Source organism: Pseudophryne corroboree, chromosome 9 (assembly GCF_028390025.1).
Source record: "Pseudophryne corroboree isolate aPseCor3 chromosome 9, aPseCor3.hap2, whole genome shotgun sequence".
NCBI classification, from domain to species: domain Eukaryota; kingdom Metazoa; phylum Chordata; class Amphibia; order Anura; family Myobatrachidae; genus Pseudophryne; species Pseudophryne corroboree.
The window spans coordinates 32,458,716-32,482,883 of NC_086452.1; the positions used below are offsets into that span (position 1 = coordinate 32,458,716).

Consider the following 24,168-nt stretch of genomic DNA (forward strand, 5'->3'; position numbering starts at 1 on the left):
AGGCCATAGGCTGGTGGAAGCTGCAGGACGTAGCCCGGTGGTCTTCAGATCTTCTGCACACACTCTCCTATTAGTATCTGCATTGCATATTCCAGGAGAGGGATCTAGGCTGGGTGTCCTGGTGTATGTGAACGTAACACAACTCTGTGATAATAGGTGGGTTGGGTGTAGGGACTGTGCTCATTTCTCTTATTCTGCAGGGTCTGATATTCCGGTTTAAGTTTCTGATGATCATTACGCTGGCCTGCGCTGCCCTCACGACCGTATTTTTCATCACAACACAGGTGAGAACCGTTTTATTCAGTCCGCAAATTGAAAAGCTTAAAGTGTGTGTGTGTGTGTTAGGTAACATTTACACCTGTATGTATAACCTAAATAACAGCGATTGAGAATACGTGCACACTTCAATGCTGCCGCTAGGTGGAAAAAACATTAACATACCTGTATTGATGACGTTCTTATATTGTGAATTTCACTCTGCGCTGTGTTCCCACCTTGTGGCCATCGTTGATAGTACTCAGAAACCCATTATTACACATTATATCAAATAAATAGTTTATTATCGTGTACTATGTTCAATAACTAATGAAAAAACAACTTTTCTTCTGACGATAGCTGCTAAGTAACAGGATGGAATAGACAGCTAAAATGTGTGTTCTTACGTTATTTTACTTGGGTCAAAAGCCGATCATATGGTCTTTTGATTATTCCATGGATCCACAAGGATTCCTGCGCATGATTAGAGAAAGAATAAAGCAAGTACTGCCATACTGTTTCTCATAAAATATAATAAAAAAACCCCGCTATTTTAGTAAATTGCACTCACACTAAAGCTAAAAGCTGTCATATCGCATCCATATATATAATAATAAGAAACTTGCCAATATGGGTATATAACATTGTGTTTATCCGACCACTGCTCCGTCAAATGGTCTCTTGGGGTCCTGATACGTGATTGCGCTGTTGGCCACCTTGCGCATGTTTAACGCTTTTCGATACTGCCATATCTTTCTGAAAAGTGTTAACAGTTTTTTTTTCTTTTTTTTAAAAAGGTGTGTGCAATAATGGAATTCTGTAGTGTTGGATTGCAACAGGTCCTTTGCAGGCCTGTTGCTTTTCCTTGGGGAATATTGTGGGTTGGTTTTTGTCTTGTTTTTTTTTGTGTGTGTGTGTATTTTATTCTTATTTGAATCAGATGTTGGTATATTATTATTTTTTTTTTTTTGCAAGGTTTGCACGAAAGTAAAAAAAAATAAAACCGTGATTCATCAAAGTAGCGCTGTAAAACAGGTTGCGCAACTTAAATAACGTGTGTCTATATTTAATGCATGCTAGCAATCTATAAAACCGTAAACGACTACATTACTCCAGCACCTGCATCTATGCAAGTAATCTGTAAGGAACACTGTACGTAGTAACACACACGAAGTGCGGGAGCCCCCACTTCCCCACCCCGGTTCACCTAAGTACACTCTATCTCTAGGCAATGGTGTAACCAAGCACCGCCCAAACCTACAGATGGGAACTGTGACGGGGCTTTTCTGCTATTATACATGTAGCGACCCTGATTCATTGTGTCATTTACAAGAATTTTCCATTGGAACAGATCGGGAGGATCTCCGGCCAGCCGTGTCCTAGCTATTGGAACCTTCACTAAGGATGTTGCACTAAATATAGCCTTCAGGGATATGTTTACAAACTCGCTGTTAAAAACCTATTCCACCATTATGGGAACTTTAGAACTGTCCATCCTACTTTTCCTCCTCTCCAGTCCCATTAATTAGCCTCTCCTCGTAGATAGTGATAGCATATGTTCCCCAGCACTGATAACTACAGTCACGGGCAATATGTACTTCGGGGCTCAGGTACAGCATGCCAGTGGATAATGTGTAGAAAATAATCTAAATGTTTTTATTGTTTTTATACTGTTCTAAGGTTTAGAGATTTACCTGAGCCTGACCTTTTACCTCTGTGTGTCCCCCGACAGGTGTCTGAGGGTAACTGGAAGTGGGGGGATTTCACCATTGAACTGAACAGCGCGTTCTTCACTGGCGTCTACGGCATGTGGAATCTTTACGTCTTTGCCCTTATGTTCCTCTACGCTCCATCACACAAGAACTACGGAGACGACCAAACGGGTGGTGAGACTTCACCTAAGGCTATGTTGCAGTACAGCTGTTTAACTAGATAGAATAAAAGCTCTAGAATATTTTAGAGCATTCATCCTGCTGCTTAAAGTGATGTACCGTAAGTAGTGTTTCAGCAGCTGTTTAAAAAAGTGAGACTTGTATATGTTTTGCTTGAGCTGTTTTCCTGCTGGCCCTAAACAGTTCTTGCAGCATAGCTGTAACACACAATCTGCTTGTATGTCACTCTCTTGGCAAAGTCTGCTTATTTCAGTAAGGTGAATAAAAAGAGTGGAAAAAATACTTAACTCCTTGAGGGTGATACTGAAAGAGGGTTACAGTCATGACGGGGGCCCAAAAGTGAGAAGGGTTTCGTCAGTGCTTCTCTACCTTGCTGAAGCTGCTCTCACAGGGCTTCGTTGTCTCATCTCCTCCACATGTTCAGATGCATGGACCACCTGTTCACTGAAGAGACTGAATGTGTGGTGTGAAGTAGAGGGTGGAGTTAAGGAACCCGGGCAGTGGACTTCAGGAACTGAGAGGTAGTGATGTCAGTAGAGTGGTAGGGGAGTGGAGGTAAGGGGTCCTCTTAGAGTGAGGGAAGATTAGGACATTGTTTAGTTGAGAACGTGCTGGGTCATCCAAGATTAGATGGGAGATAGACAACTGGAGACACTGAGACGAGTGGACTTAAGAGTGGAGAGGTAATGTTTTGGTATTAGAGGTATTATTGGAGGCCAAAGGAACGAATAAGTTCACCAAGATAGAGAATAAAGGGAACAGAAGGGATCGGAGAGTGGATTCACGTGGGACCCTGACAGGTCGCCCAAGAGTAGGTTAGGATGAGTCGGAAGGGGAAGAGACAGAAGAAGCTGTAGGAAAGGTAGTTTGTAAACCTGGAACTGATATCACAGAAGCTAATGAAAGAGCAGGTAGGCCATGGTGGTCCAAGTCTACTGAGAGGTTAAAGGGATGAGCAAGGTGGAGTAACTCTTAGATTTGACAGTGATGATCATCGTGACCTTGGTAGAGAGAGCAAATTCTAGATTACAGTGGGATGAGTGAGACTAGAGGTGGTTGCGTGAAGCCCGTGTGGAAGTTGGAAGAGAGATGCTGGATTGAGGGAGGGTTTTTATGGACGTGAGCAGAGGGAGCCAATAGGATGGAAGGCAAGGGGGATTGTGTTTGGTGTGGGGGGGGGGGGTGGAGGGAGAAGAAAAGGTTGTGTATTTCACCCCCAGAAATTGTGTAGTAGGAGGACATGCTGTATTGCCTGTAAAGCAGGGACGTGAGGTTGTGGCTGGGGAGGCATTGGATGAATCACTAGCACCTTCCCCCCCAGTTTAATATAAAAGAAAAAAATGGGGCACCCCATATTTAAGAAAAACCAGCACCAGGCTGAACCAGCCAGGGGGAGTAATGCCATAGCAGGGGAGATACTCTGTTTGGGGTCCCCCTGCCATAGCATTAAGCACCCCCCAAACCAGTCAGCCCAGGGCTGAAATTACTCGGAAAGTGGGGACCCCAGAAAAATTGAATGGGGTCCCCCCTCCCGAGCAACAACCAGCCAGTGCTATGCCCCGCACCCCTGGTGGCGGTGGGTGCGGGGTTCATGCCATGCTAATATTGGGGGTCATTCCGAGTTGATCGCTAGCTGCCATTGTTCGCAGCGCAGCGATCAGGCTATAAATCGGCATTTCTGCGCATGCGCACGGGCCGCAGTGCGCACACGCGACGTACTTTCACAAAAATCTATGCAGTTTCACACAAGGTCGAGCGACTTTTCTGTCGCTCTGTTGATCGGTGAGTGATTGACAGGAAGTGGGCGTTTCTGAGAGGTAACTGACTGTTTCTGGGAGTGTGCTAAAAAACGCAGGAGTGTCGGGTAAAAACGCAGGCGTGCCTGAGGAAACGGGGGAGTGGCTGGCCGAACGCAGGGCGTGTTTGTGACGTCAAAACAGGAACTAAACAGACTGAAGTGATCGCAAGGAAGGAGTAGGTCTGCTTGCAAAAAAATTAACCCCGTTCTGTGATCCTTTCGTTCGCACTTCTGCTAAGCTAAGATACACTCCCAGAGGGCGGCGGCTTAGCGTGTGCAATGCTGCTAAAAGCAGCTAGCGAGCGATCAACCCGGAATGAGGGCCATTGTTCTTTACAGGGGGCCTACAGGTCCCAGCATGCCGTTACTTGGAGAACCATAAGTGCCAGCATGCCCGGACATAAAGTGCCTGCTGGCACCTGTAGTCCTCCTGTAAAGAAAATATTAAAATAAACACACAACACTTAAACTTTTTTTATTTTTTTTTATTATTTTTTTTATTGTACAGGGTCTTCACCTGGGGGCGGCGGCCTTTGGGCAGCTCTTTGCAATGGTCGCCGCCTTCCCAGTACTTCTGATGTCTTCACCTGGGGGGCCGCCGCCTCCCCAGGGCTTCCCAGTGTCTTCTGTCTTCACCTAGGTGGGCGATGGCCTTTGGGCAGCTCTTCTGCATGGCCACCGCCTACCCAGGACTTCCACGGCGTCTTCTGGCTTCACCTGGTGGGCGGCAGCTGTTAAGCTCTTTTGCATGGCCGCCACCCAACCAGGACTTCCACAGTGTCTTCTTGCTTCAGGAGCTCTTCTCTGCTCCTCCTCCGCCGTTGGACTGACAGCCGCTCCCTCGCGCTGACTTATAAGTCAGCCAGAGGGGGCAGAGCGATGACGCAGCGAGCCGTGATTGGCTGGCGGCGGCAATCTTGAATTTCAAAAATGGCGCCTCAGCGCCATTTTTGAAATTGGCACCATTGCCAAACTAAAAATACTGAATTGCAGCCAGGCAGGGACTCTGATCCAGACCTACCGCTAACGCCCGCACCTCCACCGCCACTATGCCCGCACCGCCAACGTCTGCACTGCTGCCGAAGCTGCATATGCCCGCCCCGCAACCACCCAGTGATGATTGACAGCGGGTCCAGTGACTGAGCCGCTTGCCAATCACATCCCTCCTCACTGACGGGGGCGTGCTGTCATGGGTGAAAGCACGTCCCTGTGTCACAGCGACACTTCTAATGATACCGCTTCTTCATTGATTTCCAACACACTTTTACAGCCCGCAGCATGGCCCCGCCCCCCGCTTTGTCCCCTGTCCCATTGACTATGGGAGGCACCACTATCTGTGCCTCCCAATGTCCAGTTAAAGGCAAATTGCTTTAAATAATATGAAGCAGATACTTACGACACAGAATGTGTCACAAGTGTCTTCTTTGTATTATTTCTTTTTCATCCACTAGGGGTCACTGGAGTACTCTTGGGGATATGGACGGCTTCCGCAGGAACAGGGCACTGAATATTTAAATTTAGAACTCTCCACCCCTCCATATCCCAGAGTACCTCAGTGTTTTTTCTGTGCTCACAGCACTAACAAGGCTTGTGTGGGGCTCTCACACTTTGAATATTTTTTTTTATTTTAATTTTTCATTTTATTTTTACAACTTCAGCACATCCCTTCCCAGTTTCTACTAAAAACATGGGTCCGGGATAGTGCCCGCTGCACGGAGCAGCGCATGGTGTGTCGGTCCTCACAAAGAGCACCCTCACAGCCACACGCAGCCCACTGCCTGCTGCAAGAACTGGACGGAGCTTACAGAAAGAAGCCCCGTCGCAGCCCTCCCTACAGGAGACAAGGTATGCTGGGGGGGACGGGGCGGTCAGCGCACGCTGCCGCCCCGCTGTGTGGGGTCCGTGTTATAACCGCCGCCCGCACCCACCGCTAATACAGGCCGCCCGCTCCGTCCGCGCTGTACGGACCTCAAAGTTTGCTCCAGCCGCTACGAGGGGGAGAACCGCCGCAGCACAGCCGCTCACACTAGCACCGCCGGAAGCCGCTACAGCCCGCCGAACTCCGTTCACACGGCCGCTCTCCTCATAAACGTCCCCCGCCTCCCTGCAATGACACCAAGGTCAGATACAGGGGTGTTAGGCTTCCCGGCAACCGCTCCCCGCTGAGACACAGCGCTACACGGAGCACAGGGGGAGGGGGGGACGGCGTTCAAATCCTTTAGACTTCAGCCGTTTCAAGGCCGTGGTAGAGGAACAGCAACGCCTAGTACACAAGGCCGAGGACGTGGTTTCCAACAAACCAACACCAGTCGTCAGGGCGCTAAGGTCACCGACAAGCCAGTGGCATGACGGGCTCCCAGGCCATCTCGGATTTCCAATTGTGGGAACACGCCTTCAGACGTTCCTTTTGCCGGGGTTCCAGACATCCACTGAAGGATGGATCCGCAATTTAGTGTTAAAAGAAAGTACAGATTATTCGTCATCTGGTACAATTAGCTGTCTCCCGCCACTGCGCTTTTTCAAGTCAGGACTGCCTTTGTCGGACGACAAGAGGGCGGTTCGGCAAATTGCCATTCAGTCTCTGCTGGATTCAGCAGTTTTAATTCCAGGCCTTGTACACCAACAAGGTCAGGGTTATTATTCCAGTCTGTTTGTGGTACCGAAGCCAGATGGCTCCGTCAGGCCAATATTGAACTTAAAGGGTCTCAATCAGTACGTCACTTACTACAGATTAAAGATGGAATCTCTGCGGTCAGTAATTGCAGATTTAGAGCCACAGGAATTCATGATTGCGCTGGATCTCAAGGATGCGTACTTACACATTCCGATTTGCCCACCTCATCAGAGGTTCTTGCGTTTTGCGATACGTCCGAACCATTACCAGTTTCAGGCTCTACCGTTTGGCCTCGTCAGCGCCTCGGGTATTCACCAGAGTGATGTCTGTGATGATAGCTCATCTCAGATCCTTAGGAGTGATGATAGTTCCGTACTTGGATGATCTGCTCATCAAAGTTCCGTCTCAACAGATGCTCCTCCAACATGCGTTGCTAACGTACAATATACTAGTTCAGCACGGTTGGATTGTCAACTTCAAGAAATCACATCTAATTCCGTCTCAACGACTTCAATTCCTAGGTATGATTCTCGATACGGTAAATCAAAGAATTTACCTACCAGAACAGGATGTACAGATTATTCGTCATCTGGTACAATTAGTGCTCAAGCCACGCACAGTCTCGGTACATTTGTGCATTCGCCTCTTAGGCACCATGGTGGCGGCTTTCTAAGCGCTTCAGTTCGGAAGATTTCACTCACGTCCTTTTCAACTGGATGTGCTCGCACAGTGGTCGGGCCCGCATCTGCAGATTCACCACAGGGTGAGGTTGTCGCCACGGGCCAGAGTCTCTCTACTCTGGTGGCTCAAAGTACACAATCTAACCGCAGGGAAACGGTTCGGCGCCTGGAATTGGATAATTCTAACGACGGACGCGAGTCTCAGAGGTTGGGGAGCTGTGGTTCAAAATTGTCAGCTCCAGGGTCTCTGGCCAGATCACGAAAGATTGCTGTCTCTAAATGTCCTGGAACTCCGGGCAATTTACAATGCGCTGCGACAAGCAGTACACATGCTTCGGTCTCAGACTGTCCAGGTGCAGTCAGACAACGCGACGGCGGTCGCGTACATTAACAAATAAAGGAGGAACGAGAAGCCGCATGGCAATGCGGGAAGTAGCTCGAATCCTCATTTGGGCCGAATATCACCAAGTGATAATGTCGGCAGTGTTCATTCCGGGAGTGGACAACTGAGAGGCGGATTATCTCAACCGTCGGGATTTTCATCCAGGAGAATGGGCATTAAATCCAGAAGTGTTTCACATGTTGGTCCAGAGGTGGGGTTACCCTCAAGTGGACCTGATGGCGTCTCTCCACAATCACCAAACGCACCAGTATGTGTCCAGAACGAGAGATCCAAAGGCAGTGGCGGTGGATGCTCTCACAATCGCTTGGCCGTACAGCCTAGTGTATCTGTTTCCACCGTTTCCGCTGCTCCCTCTGGTGCTAAAACGGATCAAAAGAGAGTCTGTCACAGTCATACTTGTGGCGCCTCATTGGCCTCGGAGAGCTTGGTTCTCGGATCTCCGCGGACTACTCGCAGACGATCCTTGGCCGCTCCCACTACGTCCGGACTTGTTACAACAGGGTCCGTTCCTTTACCCCGATTTAGCGCGGCTGCGTTTGACGGGGTGGCTATTTAGACCGCACTCTTAAGAAGAGAGGGCATTCCAGAATCGGTTATACCAACCATGTTACGTGCTAGGAAGCCAGTTACGGCAGCTCATTATTACAGAATTTGGCGTGCCTATATAGGTTGGTGTGAAGCTCGGAAGTTTCCGACATCATCTTTCAAGTTATCCCGTCTTTTGTTATTTCTACAGACGGGGTTAGATGGAGGACTGCGTTTATCTACACTAAAGGTGCAGGTATCTGCAAGTTTCTCACTTGGAAAACAGTTTTTCTCCTAGCCTTAGCTTCGGCAAGGCGTGTATCAGATTTGGGTGCCTTGTCATGCAAGCCACCGTATTTGGTGTTTCATGATGACAGAGCGGAACTTCGTACGAATCCCGCTTTCTTACCAAAGGTAGTGTCATCTTTTCACATCAATCAACCAATAGCAGTTCCTGTGTTAACAGGACATTCTGGAACTCTGGATGTGGTACGCGCATTACGCGTTTATGTATCCCGAACGTCTACAGTTCGTAAAACGGATACATTGTTTGTTCTCTATGATGCCGCCAAGATGGGTTGGCCAGCTTCTAAGCAGACCTTATCCAGATGGATAAAACTGACTATACGTCAGGCTTATCTTCAGGCTAGGTTACAGCCGCCTACATCAGTAAAAGCTCATTCCACACGTTCTGTGGGAGCTTCATGGGCAGCTGGTCGTGGAGCTTCTACGACGCAGCTTTGCCGTGCGGCTACATGGTCATCAGTGCACACGTTTGTGCGCTGTTACAAGTTTGATACGTTGGCGGCATCAGCATCTAGCTTTGGCCGCATAGTGTTACAGGTGCCAAACAGCTCTCCCTCCCACAAGGGAAACTTTGGTACGTCCCAAGAGTACTCCAGTGACCCCTAGTCAGAGCCGGCCCTAACCAATATGATGCCCTAGGCAAGATTTTGGCAGCTGCCCCCTTGCACCACCGCTGGTTTCGCCTCTGACTTTGCACCTCTTTCCCAGCACCATCACCCCTCACCTATAGCAGTCCTTATTTTGGTGTTTGTACCCCCTATATTTTGAATAGGAACAGTTTGCACATTTGGCGCACAGCCCAAAAAGGGGTGTGTTTTTGCTGGCAAGGGGCATGGCCACACAATAGTAACTCCAATTCCAATTACGCCACACAGTACTGCAACTTTATTCACATTTGATCATGCGATAGTGTCCATAATTCACATTACATCCCACAGTAGTATCACTTTACCTTATAAACATTACTCCTCACAGTAGAGCCCCTTATTCACATTATATCACACTGAATTGCTCCTTATTCACATTATACCACACGCTATTGCTCTTTATTCACATTAGACGACACAGTAGTGCCCTTTATATATGCAACGCCACATAGTAGAGCACCTTATACTCATAATGCCACAAATTAGTAATGCATTTATACACAATTCCAAACAGTAATGCCCCTTACACATATGAGACACCTTATTAATGTCCTTATAAACATAATGCGCCTTACACATTATGAGAACCTTTTTTAATGCCCTTTAACACATAATGTCCCTTACACATATGCCGCACATTATTAATGCCTTATACACATAATGACACACACAGTGCCCCCTACACATTTGCTGCACATTATTAGTGCCCCTATACACATGACACACATAGTGCCCCCTACACATTTGCTGCACATTATTAATGCCCTTATACACATAATGGCACACATAGTGGCCCTTTACACATATGTTGCACATTATTAATGCATTTTTACATGACACACATAATGCTCCTAGCACATATTCTGAACACTACTGCACAACCAACCCACTCACATGCACACAGCACTCACACTGCCACTAACACTGTGACCTCTGCATCTGCTTGGATACAGATGTGTCCTCATAAATCTTGAATCAATGATAACATCGGGCACACCTTTTTTTTATGAAAATGCATCTTATTTGCATTGCTATGTGGCTAGGATGCACAAGCCGCTTCTGCCGATTAAAATGATATACAGCATGCCTATATACTGTGTGAGACTGTGGCTGTATCTGCATATGAAATGCTACACACAGAATATAGGCATGCCGCATATCATTTTAATCAGCAGAAGCTGCTGATGCCCCTAGGCATATCAAATGCCCTAGGCAATTGCCTAGTTTGCCTATGCCTATGGCCGGCTCTGCCCCTAGTGGATGAAAAAGAAAATAGGATTTTGGTACTTACCAGGTAAATCCTTTTCTTTGAATCCATAGGGGGCACTGGACGCCCACCCAGAGCAGTTTTACCTGGTTTGTGGTAAGCTCAGGGGATCTTATGGTAACACACTTTCACCGACTGGTTCAAATTATCAAGTTCTATCGGTTATGGTGTCAACTGTTTAGTTGTCAGTAACGTTATGTGTCAACTTTATTGTTGTCCGTTATGTTATATGTAATTCTCCATTGTCAACCTCTCTATCGCTCCTGTTCGGCTCAGTAAAAAACACTGAGGTACTCTGGGATATGGAGGGGTGGAGAGTTCTAAATTTAAATATTCAGTGCCCTGTTCCTGCGGAAGCCGTCCATATCCCAAGAGTACTCCAGTGCCCCCTATGGATTCAAAGAAAAGGATTTACCTGGTAAGTACCAAAATCCTATTTTTAATCATTAATGGAATCTGGCAGTGCCTCCCCTGACTGCACGTCCCTGCTGTAAAGAGATAGCTAGGTAGCTTGCAAGGAGATATCTCAAAGGATGGTGTGAGGATATGGGGTTCTTCTAATCACTCAGACATAGAGCCGATGAAACCAAAGTGATGGTTTATTTCTCACGGCACACAGGAATAGATAATACACAGGAAACAGAAGTAAATATAGCCCAGAAACAGTATACAGGTAGCAGTCCAGATAGTAAGTCCCAGCAGATGATTTAGGTCCACAGCAATTCCGTGCAGAAGTTCCAGATAAACAGGTCAACACAGCAGAACTATCACTGAGGCCACACAGCAGTGACAGCAGATTAGTCCATGCAGTAGTAAGTACATATAAGTCCACACAGCACTGGTGATGCGTTCCACAAGGTACCCTGGCAGAGAATCACCCCTAAAGGGCCCTACACACTTAAAGATTATCTGTCCAATCTGTCTGATTGGAAAGAAAATCTGGCAATGTCTGGGAGCAAATGACAATCAACCTGCCGTTTCCTTCTCCTCCTCCCCAATGGCAGCATACACTATGGAGTACTTACAAAGCTCTCCTTCGCTTTAGGGTCCCATTATATAATATAAACTGAAATGTAATATAAATTTTTTTTTCTTTTTTTCACTTTCTTCCAAAAGTTGCATCTGCTGAAGATTGGAAATTTAGTACTTGCAAAAGGTGTTTTTAGAGAACCAAAAATGGTCCTTACAAAACGCAGGTTCCTTCTCTGCCCCTGAAGTCACCATGGCTCTTTTGGAATGTGCATTTTATGCTTTGAGGCACTTCCATTTGTGCAGCGTATATTCCTCTTTAATGCCAGATTTATCCATCTTGCTACTAATGGCTTCACCAACTGTATTGCCACTGATTAAAACGAATAACTGCTATTGTCTTTCCAAACTTTGGAGTCCTCTCCAAATAGATTGTAATAGAATGGCAGTCCAGTCCATGAAATCTCTCTCTATTAATGTTCTTTGGCTCAGGACATAGTGAAGGTAGAACAATCTCTTGATTAATATGAAATTGTGATACTACCTTAGGTAGGATTTTTTTATTTTGGTTCTTAGGATCACTAAGGCTCCTCTGAAATCCTTACTGCTGAGGTAATTGCTGCTAGATAAATGTAGAGGAATCTCCTGCAACTGTTCAATAAGTGCTTCTGTCAATGTCTCCAACACCAAATTCAAGTCCCATGGAGCCAAGGGTGAGCCATAAAAAGGTCTTGCTTTCCTATTTGCTTGCATAAATATCATTTATATATTTATTCTCAGGCAGTTGTCTATGTTTTAATGATACAAGAGCAGAAAGTTGAACCTTTAGTGTATTAGCAGCTAGTCCTTTAGTCCATCCTGCAGGAAGTCTAAATCTACCCCCATAGATGGAACCTCTGGCGCAAACTGGTAAACATGTTGATCCCTTTCTTGCTTTTAATAAGCGTAATGATTACCTTATTAGAAACACCTTGACATTTCAGAAGTCTCCTTTTAGTAGTCAAGCCGCTACCTTCCAAATTCCTGGGTTTGGACTGTTTATTAGGCATCTGTGGCCCTTCACCGAAGTCTTCACTTGTGTTGATAGTCATGGTGGAGTACCTGATATTTGCAGATAACTTGGTAAACCTAATATGAAGATTTGCTCCTTCAAGATCATCTGCTTCTGCCATTTAAGACTTCCACCCCACTCAATTTTGAGATAATGGCATCTAACTTTTGTCCAAATAGCACTCCCCTTTGAGAGGGAATACCTATCAGTGTATTCTTTGAGCAAACCTCTGCCACCCAAGGTCGTAACCATAATGCCCTTATAACCGCTGCAGAAGACGTGGCTTTAAAAGTGATTTTAATTCGATCCAAAGATGCTCACGTACAAATTTTGTTACCAGCAGTATACTTTGGACAAATTTTAAGAGCTCAGTCCTTCTTATTCCATCCTATGTGTTCCCAGGTGCACAACACTCATTATATGACTATGCTAGGCCTCAATGCTGGCCCTGAGACTAGGTGCAATTTTTTTTATTTATTTCTTTACAGCACCTTCAAGCCTTCAGTTCATCGCATCCATAAAGGAGTAAACTTCCCCAGCAGAAAAAGGGTACATCTTAAAGGACCTCTTTTGGCCTAGGGAACATTTATCAGGGGATTTCCATTTATCTGCTATAATCTTCAAAGGGAAACATTGACCTCTCCTCCTGGGTCCCTGGAACGATGGCTGCTGCAGTGATTGCCCATCTGGCACTTCTTGAATTTCCATCACCTTAAAAATTAGCTTTTCAGTAACCCTTCTGGCAAATCTATATTACAAACCCCTTCCTCATCGTCCATGGCTGAGTTCTCATCAGATATCTCGGACACCTCTGCCTCTAGCTGTTGTCTCCCAGACTCTATGGTGTGATAATGCCACAACTGGGTGCGCTAAATCGTTTGAATCACCTTCTGAATTGTCTGAGGCCACACTCATCACTGATTTAGCCCTCTTTGGTCTCAGCTGCTGCAAATCCTCTTTAGGACTGTGTCTGACCTAAAAATATCATGATACCAAAATTTATTGCTAATAAACAAAAGAAACAAATAGGAAAAATAGTTTAAAAAAACGGCCACCGCTGCTGCTTGCCCTGCCCTGCATTCCTGGGAACGTTTCACCTCCATGCATGTTCCTCATACACGATTGGAAGATACTTCCTAGAAACGCCAAACCCTGTGATACTTCTGCTCCCAGCATGCATCGCGTGTTGCGACATCAGCTACCCATAATGCCTGTTCTTAAAGGCAGAGGGAGACCCCAGCCTATTAGAGAATACAGTTTCTGCCAGAAACCACCCATTTTACCCTGGAGCATGCTGGCATATCTGCTGCAAATGGCCTATGTCGCTTCGTGTTCTGATGTGCGTGGGCACGTTACCAGAAGATACAGATCTTTGACTGGGGGCACCAGCCTGCATGTTAACTCTCCGTGCCCGCCTGAGGTTGCAAGTTCCTGACGGAGGGCATTAGGCCAGGTGCATGTTTCCTGTGCCCACCAGGGCAAGCGGGCTCCTAAAGAGGGCACCGGACTGACGTTTGGTTTTTGATGCTGACTAATCCCCTATTTGTCCCGGAGGATTAGCACCAGCCACTAAAGAAAAACTTTTGTAACCCTGCCTCACTCTGCACAAGGGCAAGGAAAAAGACCCAGAGGACGAGGGGGCATCACCCTCTTTACCCTCAGGAGTGTCTTCTCTCCTGTCCTCACTTACACTATGGGGTTATTCTCCACCTTCATACGTATGCTGCCATTTGGAGAAGGAACATAAAACGCCAAAGAAGTAGCAACAGAGGTCTGTAATGACAGCTACAGCGCTATGCAATTAGAGCCTGTGCTTTGCTGTAAGCCCCGGTATATGAGTGACAGCGGTGCTGAGCCTATAAACTGTATTTCTGTGCACTGACACTGTCCAAGTGGGTTATTGCTATAATACTGATCACGGTCACTGACTTTATTACAGGCGGAACAAGTATAAACAGCGGAGAGGAGCTTCAGTTAACCACGACAATCACACACGCAGATGGGCCGACAGAACTGTACCGGATGGTGGGCAAAACGGCGCAGGAATAACCCTCCAGCTCCATCGGCTGCGCGTCACCGGAGACCTCGCTAGTTCCAATATCCCACTATAAAAAGGTTACATAACAATTCTCGTATTTATAGCTGGAGTTCTCTGATAGGAGGATGCAGAGACTTTGCTTGTAATGTAGATTATACAGCGTGTTTGTGTGTATGTATGTGTTTTATATATAATATCACACATACAATTACACACATATAATGTGTATATTTATATAGTAAAGTTGGTGGAAGATTTGGTTAGTTACACTGGTGGATATAATATTGTTTTACTCTCTATTGCTGCTCAGTCTATCCATCAGAGCCCAGTGTTACATTGTACATTGTCCTGTTTTTTATTTTTGTTATTTTATAAGGAGCGACTACACTGGGAACAAGACTTCTTACTGCCTTTTGTTCATAAGCAATACCCGTTAAGCAATAAAATTGTTTTTTGTTTTTTTGTATATCTTGCATTTTGTCGTTTTTGTTTTATCTCGCTAATGGCAATTTTATTATGTGGTCTGTTATCTGCGGGATTTCTGACCCGCGGGTCTCCTAACCGTCTGCATTCATCAGGGCAAGGTGGCAGATAGAGCACAATCCCAAAGTTATGGCAGATTTATTGGGATGGTTCCACACTGCAGATACCAAATTCCAGACCTGCTGGGTGAGCCGGAGATTTGGGGAAGGGGGAGGACACATGCCAACAATTGTAGCACCTAATTAGGAAATGGTTATTGTAACCCCTCCGTGCGTTGGCTGTGTGGCGTCTGAGTCATCTGGGTCAGGCTAGATTTTCTCTCCTCCTGTCAGGCAACAGTGGTCTTGTGAAGGTCAGGCGGACATAAAAGTGGTTATTGAGGACCTGCGGACATGTATAGTAGCGCAGTACAAACAAAATGGGCTGTTCGGAAGAACTCATTAGAATCGCCCATTCGTCAATGTGTTTTATCAAACATTTACTTCTATTTTACAAAATTACCCCATCTTCATCACTAGGATATTTGTCGCCTACCTTCCGCCAATGTGACCATGGGGGTCATTCCGAGTTGTTCGCTCGCTAGCAGATTTTAGCAGCATTGCACACGCTAGGCCACCGCCCTCTGGTAGTGTATCTTAGCTTAGCAGAATTGCGAACGAAAGATTAGCAGAATTGCGAATAAATAATTCTTAGCAGTTTCTGAGTAGCTCCAGACTTACTCTTACACTGCGATAAGCTCAGCTCATTTCGTTCCTGGTTTGACTCACAAACACGCCCTGCGTTCGGCCAGCCACTCCCCCGTTTCTCCAGACACTCCCGTGTTTTATCCTGACACGCCTGCGTTTTTCCGCACACTCCCAGAAAACGGTCAGTTTCCGCCCAGAAACACCCACTTCCTGTCAATCACACTCCGATCACTTCAACGATGACAATTCTTCGTTCGGACGTGAGTAAATCTACTAAGTTTTGTGCTAAAATACTTAGCGCATGCGCACTGCGTACCATGCGCATGCACATTTCTTTGACGTCCTAGTGGATGCTGGGAACTCCGTAAGGACCATGGGGAATAGACGGGCTCCGCAGGAGACTGGGGGGCACTCTAAAGAAAGATTTAGGACTATCTGGTGTGCACTGGCTCCTCCCCCTATGACCCTCCTCCAAGCCTCAGTTAGATTTCTGTGCCCGGCCGAGCTGGATGCACACTAGGGGCTCTCCTGAGCTCCTAGGAAGAAAGTATAATTTAGGTTTTTTATTTTCAGTGAGACCTGCTGGCAACAGGCTCACTGCATCGAGGGACTAAGGGGAGAAGAAGCGAACCTACCTAAGTGGTGGTAGCTTGGGCTTCTTAGGCTACTGGACACCATTAGCTCCAGAGGGATCGAACACAGGACCCGACCTCGTCGTCCGTTCCCGGAGCCGCGCCGCCGTCCCCCTTACAGAGCCAGAAGCAAGAAGGTCCGGAAAATCGGCGGCTGAAGACTTCTGTCTTCTCCAAGGTAGCGCACAGCACTGCAGCTGTGCGCCATTGCTCCTCATGCACACCACACACTGCGGTCACTGATGGGTGCAGGGCGCTGGGGGGGGGGGGGGCGCCCTGAGCAGCAATATTAACACCTTGGCTGGCGAACTGGCATCATATATAGCCCCAGGGGCTATATAGGTGTTTATTAACCCCTGCCAGAACTTTTACAATAGCGGGAGAAAGCCCGCAGAAAAAGGGGCGGAGCCATCTCCCTCAGCACACTGGCGCCATTTTCCCTCACAGCTCTGCTGGAGGGATCGCTCCCTGGCTCTCCCCTGCAGTCCTGCACTACAGAAAAGGGTTAAAAAGAGAGGGGGGGCACAAATTAGGCGCAGTATAAATATATTATGCAGCTATAAGGGGAAAACACGTTTTATAGGTGATAACCCTGTGATATATAGCGCTCTGGTGTGTGCTGGCATACTCTCCCTCTGTCTCCCCAAAGGGCTTTGTGGGGTCCTGTCCTCTGTAAGAGCATTCCCTGTGTGTCTGCTGTGTGTCGGTACTGCTGTGTCGACATGTATGAGGAGGAAAATGATGTGGAGGCAGAGCAAATGCCTGTAAATGTGATGTCACCCCCTGCGGGGTCGACACCTGTGTGGTTGGACTTATGGAAGGAATTACGTGACAGTGTCAACTCCTTGCACAAAAGGTTTGACGACATAGGACAGCCGGCTACACAGCTTGTGCCTGTTCCAGCGTCTCAAATGTCATCAGGGGCTTTAAAACGCCCGCTACCTCAGGTGACAGATACAGACGTCGACACGGATACCGACTCCAGTGTCGACGCTGATGAGACTAGTGTACCCTCCAATAGGTCCACCCGTTACATGATTGAGGCAATGAAAAATGTTTTACACATTTCTGATAATACCCCAGGTACCACAAAAAAGGGTATTATGTTTGGTGAGAAAAAAACTACCAGTAGTTTTCCTGCATCTGAGAAATTGATATGAGGTGTGTGAGGAAGCCTGGACTTCCCCCGATAAGAAATTGATAATTTCTAAGCAGCGTACCCTTTTCCGCCAGAGGATAGGTCACGTTGGAAAACACCCCCTAGGGTAGATAAGGCACTGACACGCTTATCAAAGAAGGTGGCACTACCGTCTCCAGATACGGCCACCCTGAAGGAACCTGCTGATAGAAAGCAGGAAGCTACCCTAAAAGCTATTTACACACACACTGGCATTATATTGAGACCTGCTATTGCCTCAGCTTGGATGTGCAGTGCTGCTGCTGCGTGGTCAGATTCCCTGTCGGATAATATTGATACCATGGATAGGGACAATATTTTGCTGACGATTGACCATATAAAAGATGCAGTCTTATACATGCGTGATGCACAGAGGGATATTTGCCGGCTGGCATCAAGAATAAGCGCTATGTCCATTGCCGCCAGAAGGGGGTTATGGACTCGGCAATGGTCTGGCGATGCCGACTCTAAGCGGCACATGGAAGTTTTGCCCTATAAAGGGGTGGAACTGTTTGGGGATGGTCTTTCGGACCTCGTGTCCACAGCTACTGCTGGGAAATCGACCTTTTTGTCACAGGCTGCCCCACAGCAAAAGAAAGCACCGTATTATCAGGTACAGTCCTTTCGGCCCCAGAAAAGCAAGAGGGCTCGAGGCTCATCCTTTCTGCCGAGAGGCAAAGGTAGAGGAAAAAAGCTGCAACACACAGCTAGTTCCCAAGAGCAGAAGTCCTCCCCCGCGTCCGGTAAGTCCACAGCATGACGCTGGGGCTGCTCAGGCTGACCCGTGGACGGTGGGGGCCCGGCTCAGGAATTTCAGCGCTCAGTGGGATCTCTCACAAGTGGATACCTGGGTTTTTCAAGTAATATCTCAGGGGTACAAGCTGGAATTCGAGACGTCTCCCCCCCGCCGTTTCCTAAAATCTGCCTTACCGGCAACTCCCTCCGCCAGGGAGGCGGTGTTGGTGGCTATTCAAAAACTGTATTCACAGCAAGTGATTGTCAAAGTACCCCTCCTTCAGCAAGGAAAGGGTTACTATTCCACAATGTTTGTGGTACCGAAACCGGACGGTTCGGTGAGACCCATCTTAAATCTAAAATCCTTGAACACTTATATCAAGAGGTTCAAGTTCAAGATGGAATCGCTCAGGGCGGTTATTGCGAGCCTGGACGAGGGGGATTACATGGTCTCCCTGGACATCAAGGATGTGTACCTCCATGTCCCCATTTACCCCCCTCACCAGGAGTACCTCAGATTTGTGGTACAGGACTGTCACTATCAGTTCCAGACGCTGCCGTTTGGTTTGTCCACGGCACCGAGGGTCTTTACCAAGGTAATGGCCGAAATGATGATACTCCTTCGCAAGAAGGGAGTTTTAATTATCCCGTACTTGGACGATCTCCTGATAAAGGCGAGGTCCAAGGAACAGTTGGTAGTGGGGGTAGCGCTTTCTCGGGAAGTGCTACAACAGCACGGCTGGATTCTCAATATTCCAAAGTCACAGCTGGTCCCGACGACACGTCTTCTGTTCCTGGGAATGATTCTGGACACAGACCAGAAAAGAGTGTTTCTTCCAGTGGAAAAAGCCGAGGAGTTGTCATCTCTAGTCAGAGACATCCTAAAACCGGGACAGGTGTCGGTACATCAAGGCACACGAGTCCTGGGAAAAATGGTAGGTTCGTACGAGGCGATTCCATTCGGAAGGTTCCACGCAAGGACGTTCCAGTGGGACCTGTTGGACAAATGGTCCGGGTCCCATCTCCAGATGCAACAGCGGATAACCCTGTCGGCAAGAACCAGGGTGTCGCTGCTGTGGTGGCTGCAGAGGGCTCATCTACTAGAGGGCCGCAGATTCGGAATACAGGACTGGGTCCTGGTGACCACGGATGCCAGCCTTCGGGGCTGGGGTGCAGTCACACAGGGAAGAAATTTCCAAGGACTGTGGTCAAATCGGGAGATTTCGCTTCACATAAATATTCTAGAGCTAAGGGCCATTTACAATGCCCTAAGCCAAGCAAGGCCCCTGCTTCAGAACCAGCCGGTACTGATCCAATCAGACAACATCACGGCGGTCGCCCATGTAAACAGATAGGGCGGCACAAGAAGCAGGATGGCGATGGCAGAAGCCACAAGGATTCTCCGATGGGCGACCTCCACCCGGGAGAATGGGGACTTCATCCAGAAGTCTTCCAAATGCTGGTAGACCGTTGGGAAAGACCACAGGTGGACATGATGGCGTCCCGCCTCAACAAAAAGTTGAAAAGATATTGCGCCAGGTCAAGGGACCCTCAGGCGATCGCTGTGGACGCTCTAGTGACACCGTGGGTGTACCAGTCGGTTTATGTGTTTCCTCCTCTGCCTCTCATTCCCAAGGTACTGAGAATAATAAGAAAGCGAGGAGTGAAAACTATACTCGTGGTTCCGGATTGGCCAAGAAGAGCTTGGTACCCGGAACTTCAAGAGATGCTGGCAGAGGACCCTTGGCCTCTGCCGCTCAGACAAGACCTGCTGCAGCAGGGACCCTGTCTGTTCCAAGACTTACCGCGGCTACGTTTGACGGCATGGCGGTTGAACACCGGATCCTAAAGGAAAAGGGCATTCCGGAGGAAGTCATCCCTACCCTGATCAAAGCCAGGAAGGATGTCACCGCAAAACATTATCACCGCATTTGGCGAAAATATGTTGCGTGGTGTGAGGCCAAGAAGGCCCCGACGGAGGAATTTCAGCTGGGTCGATTCCTACATTTCCTGCAAGCAGGAGTGACGTTGGGCCTCAAATTGGGGTCCATTAAGGTCCAGATTTCGGCTCTGTCGATTTTCTTCCAAAAAGAACTGGCTTCTCTGCCTGAAGTTCAGACTTTTGTCAAAGGAGTTCTGCATATTCAGCCTCCTTTTGTGCCCCCAGTGGCACCTTGGGATCTCAATGTGGTTTTGGAATTCCTGAAATCACATTGGTTCAAGCCACTTAAGACTGTGGATTTAAAATATCTCACGTGGAAAGTGGTCATGTTGTTGGCCCTGGCTTCGGCCAGGCGAGTATCAGAATTGGCGACTTTGTCTTGTAAAAGTCCTTATCTGATTTTCCATATGGATAGGGCAGAGTTGAGGACTCGTCCTCAGTTTCTCCCAAAGGTGGTATCAGCGTTTCACTTGAACCAGCCTATTGTGGTGCCTGCGGCTGCTGGGAACTTGGAGGATTCCAAGTTACTGGACGTAGTCAGGGCCCTGAAAATTTATGTTTCCAGGACGGCTGGAGTCAGGGAAACTGACTCGCTGTTTATCCTGTATGCACCCAACAAACTGGGTGCTCCTGCTTCTAAGCAGACTATCGCGCGCTGGATTTGTAGCACTATTCAGCTGGCGCATTCTGCGGTGGGACTACCGCAGCCTAAATCTGTAAAAGTCCATTCCACAAGGAAGGTGGGCTCATCTTGGGCGGCTGCCCGAGAGGTCTCGGCTTTACAACTTTGCCGAGCTGCTACTTGGTCAGGGGCAAACACGTTTGCAAAATTCTATAAATTTGATACCCTGGCTGAGGAGGACCTGGAGTTCTCTCATTCGGTGCTGCAGACTCATCCGCACTCTCCCGCCCGTTTGGGAGCTTTGGTATAATCCCCATGGTCCTTACGGAGTTCCCAGCATCCACTAGGACGTCAGAGAAAATAAGAATTTACTCACCGGTAATTCTATTTCTCGTAGTCCGTAGTGGATGCTGGGCGCCCATCCCAAGTGCGGATTGTCTGCAATACTTGTAAATAGTTATTGTTACACAAATCGGGTTGTTATTGCGAGCCATCTGTTCAGAGGCTCCTTTTGTTATCATACTGTTAACCGGGGTTCCTATCACGAGTTATACGGTGTGATTGGTGTGGCTGGTATGAGTCTTACCCGGGATTCAAAATCCTTCCTTATTGTGTCAGCTCTTCCGGGCACAGTGTCCTAACTGAGGCTTGGAGGAGGGTCATAGGGGGAGGAGCCAGTGCACACCAGATAGTCCTAAATCTTTCTTTAGAGTGCCCCCCAGTCTCCTGCGGAGCCTGTCTATTCCCCATGGTCCTTACGGAGTTCCCAGCATCCACTACGGACTACGAGAAATAGAATTACCGGTGAGTAAATTCTTATTTTTTGCCTTAATCGCTCCGTTGCGAAAATCGTCAATGAGCGAACAACTCAGAATGACCCCCTATGTGCCTTCTGGGACATCAAACTAATCCGGCCAAAATGATTGAACTGAAGACCTACTCCATTCTTTTTATCATTCATATCCAAGTTTCCGGTTGTGGATTATTAGATCTATGCTAAACAGGTCTACAGTCAATAGGTCGACACGCTTTAGGTCGACATGGAATAGATACACAGAAGAAAAGGACGACATGGAAATGGTCGACAAAAAAATATTATTTTTTTTGTGGGGGGGAGGAGGGGGGTTGTCGCTCGCCATGCTTCGGGCAAGGTACTGCGCCCGGCACAGGTTACTATTCCCAAACGTAGTCCACATGGATGGTAAAGTATGAAAAAGTTGAAGAAAATGAAAAATCAAATAAAAAAAACTTGTCGACCTTTTGACTCTGTCGATCTAATGCATGCCGGCTGTTAGTGGTTGACCTGTTGACTGTAGACCCTTTTTTAGTGTAGATCTATAAACTGAAGGTATCCGGACTCCATGTCGACACAAATTCGTCGACACACCTTAGGTCGACAGCTGAAATAGGTCGACATGGACAAAGGTCGACATGCAACAAATGTCGACATGCGTTTTTCAAATTTTTATTTTTGATTTTTTTACCTTTTCATACTTTACGATCCATGTGGACTACAATTGGGAACGGTACCTGTGCCTTCGATCACCATGCGAAGGGACACAGTGCACTAATTGGGAATCCCGGTCACATTACGGAGAAAACGACACAAACCCCCCCATAAAAAAACTTATGTCGTCGTTTTTCCATGTCGACTTTGTTCATGTTGACCTTTTTACCTGTCGACCTATTTCAGGTGTCGACATAAGGTGTGTTGACCTAAGTGGTGGTGACCTTTTTGGTGTCGACCATGTGTCCCATACCCAAACTGAATACCTTCCTGCAATATTTGTTGTATTTTGCTGCCATCTGCTGGAACTATGAAGGTATTGTTACCTGAACAATTTTCTGTAAATTAAAATCTATTAGTATGTCTTTAATACAAACAGTGCCTTTCTAAAGTATTCACACCCATTGGCTTTTTACCTATTTTGTTACATTACAACTGTTACTTCATTTTTTTTATTTTTTTTTATAATCTGAATTTTATGTGATGGATCTGCACAAAATAGTTTCAGTTGGTGAAGTGAAATGAGAAAAGTTTACATAAAAAATATTTTTTATAAATAAAAGTCTGAAAATTGGCATGTGTATATGTATTCACCCCCTTTGCTATGAAGCCCCTCAAAAATTCTGGTGCAACCAATTACCTTCGGAAGTCTCACATAATTAGTGAAACGAAGTCCACCTGTGTGCAATCTAAGTGTCACATGATCTGTCAGTATAAACACACCTTTTCTGAAAGACCCCAGAGGCTGCAACACCACTAAGCAAGAGGCATCACACCACGAATGTGGTCAGGTCCGTTAAAAGCTGGACAAGCGAGGCTAAGCTGAAGCTTCAGGCCTGTTTTGACTGCACGGATTGGAAGGTCTTTGAAACCTCTGCTTTTGAGACTTAGACGAACTGACTGATGTAGTGACATCTTACATCCGTTTTTGCAAGGACTTGTGTGTGCCAATTAAAACATCTCGCACCTTTAACAACAACAACAAGCCGTGGTTCAGTGCTCAGCTGAGGTAGCTTCGTTGGGCCAAGGAGCAGGCCTACAGCAGTAGGGATAAGGACCGGTGTAAACCGGCCAGGAACTCCCTGACTCGTGAAATTAGGCTGGTGAACAATCAATCTTTCAGCTAACGATCCTGCGTCAGTTTGGAGAATTATGCAAGTTATGACCTGCTATAAGAAACCTCCTAACCCTACTGTCATGCGTCAGGAACTGGCAGATGAGCTGAACAACTTTTATTGCAGATTCGAGAGGGAAGACCCCAGTACTAGTCCTATCACTGACCTGGGTAAAGATTCCCCTCTCCCAGGCATTTGAAGCTGGGCTTGGGAAGAGGTAGAAAACATGTTTAAAAGGGTCAAACAGAGGAAAGCGTCTGGCCCGGATGATGTCACCATCTGCCCTGAGGATCTGTGCTGTTCAGCTTGCCCCTATTTTTACCACGATCTTCAATTCCTCACTGGAGAGCCCGCTTTAAACGCTCCATAATTGTTCCGGTTCCCAAGAACTCAATGATTATAGGCCAATTGCATTAACATCGGTGGCCATGAAAGTGTTTGAGCGGTCGGTGCCGAATCATCTGAAAGAGGCGACTAACTCTCACCTGGATCCTTTACAGTTTGCGTACCGTGCGAATAGGAGTGTCGAGGATGCAGTTAACTTGGGGTTGCATTAGGTCTTACAGCATTTGGACCGACCAGGCACCTATGCGAGGGTTTTAGTTGTTGACTTTAGCTCAGCATTTACTACAATCGTCCCCTGTGTCCTGCAGTCCAAACTTTTTTCCTTAGGGGTTCCTGTATCAACATGCTCCTGGATTGTGGATTTCCTGACGGCGAGGACCCAGGTGGTGAAAGCAGGGAAGATATCATCCAGTGTGTGTTCGATCAGTACAGGGCCCCTCAAGGATGTGTTCTCCCCCCCCCTGCTCTTCTCCCTATAC

At 47.2% G+C, this 24,168-nt stretch overlaps 1 protein-coding gene across 3 annotated transcripts in view; it reads left to right on the top strand.

The window, feature by feature from the left end:
- The window catches only part of WLS (Wnt ligand secretion mediator), an 81,075-nt gene extending 66,164 nt beyond the window's left edge, over positions 1-14,911 (top strand). For all 3 annotated transcript variants that reach the window (XM_063939119.1, XM_063939118.1, XM_063939117.1), the window contains exons 10-12: positions 201-284; positions 1,988-2,141; positions 14,347-14,911. In XM_063939119.1, the coding sequence (XP_063795189.1) occupies positions 201-284; positions 1,988-2,141; positions 14,347-14,456 (348 nt within the window). In that variant the 3' untranslated portion in view covers positions 14,457-14,911. The remainder of the gene's footprint in view (positions 1-200; positions 285-1,987; positions 2,142-14,346) is intronic.
- The last annotated feature ends 9,257 nt before the right edge of the window (positions 14,912-24,168 follow it).